The 6,460-nt window shown below is 66.0% G+C and overlaps 2 protein-coding genes across 2 annotated transcripts in view; both read left to right on the forward strand.

Annotated features, from left to right (window-relative positions):
- Positions 1–1,278: 1,278 nt before the first annotated feature.
- On the forward strand, positions 1,279–1,485 carry MNEG_3322 (hypothetical protein; the record flags this gene model as incomplete). Its single annotated transcript, XM_014048197.1, has 1 exon — positions 1,279–1,485. A coding segment is annotated over one exon (207 nt), but the record flags the coding sequence as incomplete, so codon positions are not given.
- A 1,530-nt stretch (positions 1,486–3,015) lies between these two features.
- The window catches only part of MNEG_3323 (hypothetical protein), a gene marked incomplete at both ends in the record, with an annotated part of 4,770 nt that continues 1,325 nt past the window's right edge, over positions 3,016–6,460 (forward strand). The window contains 7 exons of the mRNA XM_014048198.1: positions 3,016–3,204; positions 3,452–3,522; positions 3,806–3,929; positions 4,162–4,521; positions 4,839–5,531; positions 5,806–5,913; positions 6,240–6,413. Of these exons, the coding sequence (XP_013903652.1) occupies positions 3,016–3,204; positions 3,452–3,522; positions 3,806–3,929; positions 4,162–4,521; positions 4,839–5,531; positions 5,806–5,913; positions 6,240–6,413 (1,719 nt within the window). The remainder of the gene's footprint in view (positions 3,205–3,451; positions 3,523–3,805; positions 3,930–4,161; positions 4,522–4,838; positions 5,532–5,805; positions 5,914–6,239; positions 6,414–6,460) is intronic.

The following is a 6,460-nucleotide window of genomic DNA, read 5'->3' on the forward strand; positions in this document are numbered from 1 at the left end:
GGCGCGGGCCCCGCGGACCCGCGGCACGTGGCGATGCTGCTGCGGGCGCTTGCGCAATGGCGGCTGTCGCACTCTCGCAAGGGGTAGGTCGTGCCCCGCCCGCCGTGGGCGCGGCAGTATGGTAGTCCGCCTTGCTGTTCGCCTTGCAACCTGCCTGGGCTGCCCAACGCAATCACCGAAACAACGGCGCCCAGCCACCCACACGCAGCCATGCACGGCTCACCGCCGCCCGGTCGAACGCCGCGCGCAGCCCCGATGTCGCGCCTCTGGTGGCGCTGCTGCGTCCGGCGCTGCCCCGCTGCAGCGCGCGCGAGCTTGCCGTCATCCTGCCCTCCCTGGTGACGCTGGCCAGCTACCCAGACGACAGGTGGATGGGCGACTTTGAGGGCGCAGCCGTTTCCCGGTTCTCAGCGGCAAACGCTGAGGCGGACAGGCAGCGGCAACAGGACCCACAACACGAACAGCAGCAGCAGATGCAACAGCAGGAGCAGCACCCACAGCAGCAACAGCAGCAGCCTTTCAGCTCCACAGCGATGGGACGCAACGCCGCCGCGCTGCTCGCTGCGTTTGGGCGTGCGCGCCGGCTGCCTTCCCGCTCGCTGCTGGAGGCATTGGCAGCCACGCTAGCAGCGGCAGCGCCAGCCATGGCGCCCGCGGATCTCGCCGCTGCGGCGCAGGGCTGGGCAGGCATGCATCGGGCGCTGGCCAGGCCGGCGGGCAGGGTTACGGGACAGAAAGCGGCTGGGCGTGGGGCCCACGAGCTTGCGGGCCTGCAGGAGTGGGATGCCATGTGGGCAGCCTGGGGCTGCGCAGCAGCCGCTGCGCTGCCGCGATTCACGGCGCGCGACGCCGCGGCCGTCGGCGCCGCGCTGGGGGCGCTGCGAGGCGCCGCGCCGCCGCAAGTGGAGACTGCGTGGTGGGGCGCGGCGTGGCGCGGCCTGCCGGCTGCTGCGCTTGACCGCTGCGGGCGCACTGAGCTGGTTGCCCTGCTGCGGCGGGTGGCGGCCTTGGATCAGGTGCGCTTGCTGCTGGTCTGGCTGCAGCTGGTGCGTGCTATGCGGCACATGTTGTGTCTCTCTCACCTCTCGACTCTCATAGCCATTTGGGCATCCTCTGCACACCCCTATCACACACGGCCCGATTATCGCCGGAGAGGCGATTCGGTGGGGGAACATCACCACTTTTTGCTTGCATGGGCATACCCTCCAGCACGAGACCCACCTGGGCCTCGGCCCGTGACGCCACGTCCGCCGAACCCACCTCGGCCTCTCATCGCAGGCCCCGCCGCAGCCGTGGCTGGAGCGGCTGCTGGCCCGCGGCTGCCGGCTGGCTGCGGATGGACGCCTCCGGCTCCCCCGGCACACCCGCCCCCTGGCGCTAGCCCGGCGTGCGCTGGCCGCCAGGGGCCACCTCGGCGAGCGTGGCAGGCAGCTCTTTGACCTGGCACTGGGAGAGGCCGCAGCGGCTGGCGCAATGCTGCAGTAACATGACGTGCGCCTTAGCAAGGGAAGGGCGTGTCTGCACTCTTTGGGGGACGCCATTGCGCCCTTGATGCACGGCCTTGAGGGCACCGCCAGAGCTCTCAACTGCCAATCATCATATGTAGGCTATCATTTGGCATCGTGCCAGTTGATCCCATTAGCCGGCCCGTGATGAGTAATACAACTTCACAGATTGTTGTTGTAGATGGTTGTAATAGGCTATCGCTTGCTGGCAATATGAGGAGGAGTTCACCCCTGCCCGCTGAAGCGCGGTCACCCAACGTGCAAAGTGGCGTGCCCTCTGTCCCTGCAGAAGCGACCAGGGTAGTGCTGTACTGCTGCCTGCCCCATTAGCTGGATAGGCGCCGCCCGCTACACCCGCCACCGCCTGGTCGGTGGTGCACGACCGTGCTGCCCGGGACTGCAGCCGTGCTACCATGCTGTTCAGTTAGCAGTGGGCACCAGCCAGGCACATATTTTCAGCAGCGCTCAGGCCTGGTTGGCGAGCTCAGGTGGGGCTGACACCTCACAGTCTCATGCCCCGGTCAACTCCCTGGCTGGGACCACATCCTCGATCGTCCGCTGCACAAGACGTCATTGCGCTCGTATCGGCAACATTGTGGCTACATCCGCTGCCACGCTGCCTGTGGCACCCGTCACCGACACTGTGACACGGGGTCGTGGCTGGTGGCGTGGATGCACTGAGTAAAGCTGCAGTACACTTGGTCAAAGCAGCTTCATGATACGTGGCTGTCTGCCAACCTCCTTCCCTGAGCACAGCGTTTTGTCCTATGGTCACGGGTCTGCTTGGCGGCACTGTGCCATCTCCTCCCTCTGCTGCATTCTGCCACGATGCTGCTGAGCGGCAGTTGTTCTGCGCCGCGCACCCTGTGTGCACCCCTGCGCAAGTGCAGGGCCCGCAGCAAAAGCCGCTCACTTAGGTTATATGTAACGTTGTGTTTTTTTGCCCTCCAAAGCGCCTGCTCTACATCGTGACCTGGCAACGCGTTGCCATCAAAATCGGCTTCTCCAGCCTGGTAATAGGTGGAATTTAATTGCCCCCTTCTTATGGGCTCTAGGCCGTGATCCCCAGGCCTCCAGCCAGCCTCTCGGCCCCTGGTGAGCTGGCTACTGACGCTCTTGTACTTGAGAGTAGAACACGGAGTTTTTGCTGTATGATTTTTATGATCGAGCCAGGGATGCGCATAGGAAGCAGCATGCCGGTTGCCATAGGAAGCATGCCGGTTTTGGCCAGCTTTCTGGGGGCCCCGAGCGCAGGATTTTACTTTTAGTCGTCGGCAGACTGCAACCATACAGTCCCGAGGAGCCACACCGGCACCAGCAGGCGCGGCGCCGCCGCTGTGCTCACCTGAGCACGCTGCTGCCTCGTGCAGTGGTGCGCACAGGCGCACGCACCCGTCCACTATCTGAACCCGACGCACCAACCATTAAACACGTCATTTTTGAAGGAACTGGTGGATTCACTGGACCTGGGCGCAGCACGCGGGCGGGCCAGCGGGCGCGGGCGGGCGTGATGAGCACGCGCGAGATATTCCGGGAGTTTGAGTTTCTGCTCGACAGGAGCCAAAAGAGCTTTAACAAGCTGCGGGACCTGCCCCCGTATGGCAATAGTCGCTGGGAGCACCACTTCCACAAGGCGTTCCACATATACTCCAAGCTGTGGAAATTTCAGCAGGACAACAGGTGGGGTGGGGGCTGCAGGGTTGTTGCTTCGAGAGGACAGGGCCGAGCGAGGGCAGGAAGTAGCGGTCTTGCGTGGGCCGGCGGCGATCGACCAGCGAATAGGACCCTGCAGCTGGCAGTGGGCAGCTGGCGGCGGACAACAGCAGGGGCAGAGGTGGACGCCGTGTTCGCTCACATTACAAGGCATCAGGGAGCAACTACCCGCATTCGCATGGCAATTTTCGATGCGGCGGTTGCTAGGACTAGCCTGCTGGACACATGCGTAGGATTTGCCGCAGCAGCAGCGGCAGTATCAGAAGCAGCAGCAGCAGCAGCAGCAGCAGCAGCAGCAGAAGAGGTGGTAGCAGCGGCGGCTATGGCACCAGCGCCAGTGGCAGCAGCTCTGTATGCTTATGGGCACGCAGTTGATTCCCGGACATTGCTTATTATCGCACATGCATCTGCATGGCGGCGTCAAACGCCATCCTCCACTGTTGTGTTGCCGCATGGGCGCACCCATTTACAACTCCCACCTACATTCAAACCCACACACACACACACACACTACAAACACACACACACCACATACGCACGTTCAAGCTCATAGCATGTGCGCTCGCGCCCCCAAATGACGCTGCCAGGGAGGTCCTGACAAGCCGCGGCATGGAGCGCTGGGAGATCGGCGACATCGCGTCCAAGATAGGGCAGCTCTACTACAACTACTACCTGCGCACCAGCGAGATACGCTTCCTCCACGAGTCGTACGTCTTCTACGAGGCCATCCGCTCCCGCTCCTATTTTGCACAGGCAAGCAGGGCAGGGTGTGGGGCGACACTCTCAGCAGGCGGGCACCTGAGTTGCCCCCCGCGCACGCACGCACAGTGTTGCGCGCGACTCGTCCACCCCCCTCCCGCCGCCTGCCCCCTACCCCATCCTCTCAGCTTACACACACCCCTTTCTCACCCCTTCCTCAACGCAACCCATTGTACCCCCCCAGTCCGCCACGGACCCCAACCTGGCTATCAAGCAGCTGCGGTACTTTGCGCGCTTCATCATCATCTGCCTGCTGCTCAGCAGGCGCGAGGAGGTGTGGCAGCTGCTGCAGGAGTTCCAGGCCCTCATATCATCCTACATACTCAAGTACTCGCCACCGGACGCAAACGAGTGGCGCAGCGTGATCCAGGAGGTCACGACCTTCCTCAACGCTGACGTGGCCATGCCCATGCCGCGCTCGCCCGGCGCGGCGCTGCCCTTCCGCGTGAGCCTGCGCTGCGGCCTCAGCGCGCCCGAGGTGAAGCTGGCGCCACACCGGCCGATGCTGCTGCACGCAGTGCTGGCCAGCTACTACCCGCGGCAGGTGCGGCCCTGGGGAGGGCTGCGGGGGTCATGGAGGGAGTGTTGGAAGCTTAAGTGTTGCGTTGCGCGGGAGGATAGCAGTGTCGCTGGTGGGACCAGTGGGGGTTGCGAGCCAGGGGTGGTACAGCAAGGCCAGCAGCAGTGGGAGGCGGCCCGGTGCATGGCGCCATTACGCGCGACGAGTGGCGTTTTTGCAGCGCGCTGCGTTGTCCACGCCGGCGTGGGCGGCAGCCACCCAGCACTCTCTTGAGCTGCGCCGCTCACCCGCCAGCGCCCGTGCGCCCTTTCGTCCATGGCCCGACCCACCGGGCGCGCCAGGTCAAGATTGCGGAGCTGCCGCTTGACAGCTTCCGCATGCTGCAGGCGCTGGAGTGGGAGGATGCCTACAGCGGCGCGACCCCGCCCGCGGGGGAGCACCCCATGCCGCTCACTGCGCCGCCGCCGGCGGACGGCGGCGGCGCCGGCGCCAAGGACCGGAAGGCGGCGGCCTCCGGCGGCGGCCGGGAAAAGGGCGGCAGCAAGGGCGGCAGCGCCGTGGACAAGGCCGTGACGGCGGCGATGGCGGCTGAGAACGGCGGAGGCGGGACGGCGGGCGGCGGCAGCACGGCCTCCGGCAGCGTCGCCGGCAGCGGGAGCGGCGGCGCGAGCGGCGGGGCGCCCTCCATCTACGAGAACCCCTCCAAGCACCTGGTGTACCGCCCCACCGTGCTGCAGCTGCTGTCCATCCTGACCACCACCATGGAGGTGCTGCCGCGCGACGGCGTGCTGCTGCTGTACCTCTCGGCCTCCAGCGGCCGCGGGGAGCTCAAGACCGGCGGCGCGTTTGCCAGCACCAGCCACCTCGTGGGCGGCGGCGCCGCCGCAGCTGCCAGCAGCGAGATCGCGCCCCACGACGCGGACAGCCCCGCGCCCGACAACATGAGTGACGTCAGCGGGCTCAGCGTCAGCGCGCTCACGGTGTCCAACGGCAGCGCGGAGGGGGGCCTCAATCTGGGGCCCGCCAAGGCCCAGGTGAGGGCCAGGCGGGACGTGCGGGGAACAGCAGGGGGCCTGTTTGGGGGGCAGCAGGCTGGGTTGTGTCCGAAAGCAGCGCGCGGATTGGCGAGCTGGCTCGTGAGTGCCTGAGTGGTGGGGAAATACGCCCAGCGTTGTTAGCAGCCGCGCGATAGGGCAGCCTGGGGCTCCTGCTCCCTGTGCTGGCTCTCCTCGCACCGTCCAATCTGGAGGCCTCATGCACAGGCGTCCAGACCCTCTCTGCTCCCCAACCCCCAACCCCCTGCCCCAGGACTCTGCTGACGCGTGCCTGCTGCCGGAGGACCTGGCCCACCTGACGCGCCGCACCCTGTTCTTGGTGGTTGACGCGGACAACGCACACAGCTTCACGCGGCTGCAGGTGCGCCCTGCACACCTGGGCCCACGAAGGGGGAGGCGGACCGCCGACAGATTTAAGGAGTGGAGGTTGGGGTGTGATGCTGACGAGCTAGTGCAGCAGCAGCTGCTGTATGGCACGCTTTGAGTGCTTCTGCTGCGCGGGCATCAAAGCTTGGCCTGCAGTCTGTGATCGCCGGGCTGTCTTTCACATGACCTCAAAATTGGCTTTGGCCACCCGCCACCCGCCACTGCCCGACCCACAATGCGGCCCGTCGCGCACCTTCACGCGCTGCGCCGTTCTTCCCGCCGCCCTCCTCCACGCCCTCCTCCCCCAAACAAAAGGGTCAGGAGGTGTCTCGCTCTGCGTTCTGCCTCATGAGCCCCTCAGCGCGCCCCCCCGAGCTGGGTGACGTCACCAAGAGCGGCGGCCTGCTGACCCTGTTCCTGTCGGGGCCCCTCTCCGCCTTCTGCCTCGCCGCCGGCAACACAGACCCCTCAGTGCAGCAGCTGGTGGACCTGCAGGTGGGGGGCCAGGGCCGAGGGGGTGTTGTGGGTGGGGGGCTGTGGGA

This window comes from Monoraphidium neglectum (assembly GCF_000611645.1).
Source record: "Monoraphidium neglectum strain SAG 48.87 unplaced genomic scaffold scaffold00413, whole genome shotgun sequence".
Classification (NCBI taxonomy): domain Eukaryota; kingdom Viridiplantae; phylum Chlorophyta; class Chlorophyceae; order Sphaeropleales; family Selenastraceae; genus Monoraphidium; species Monoraphidium neglectum.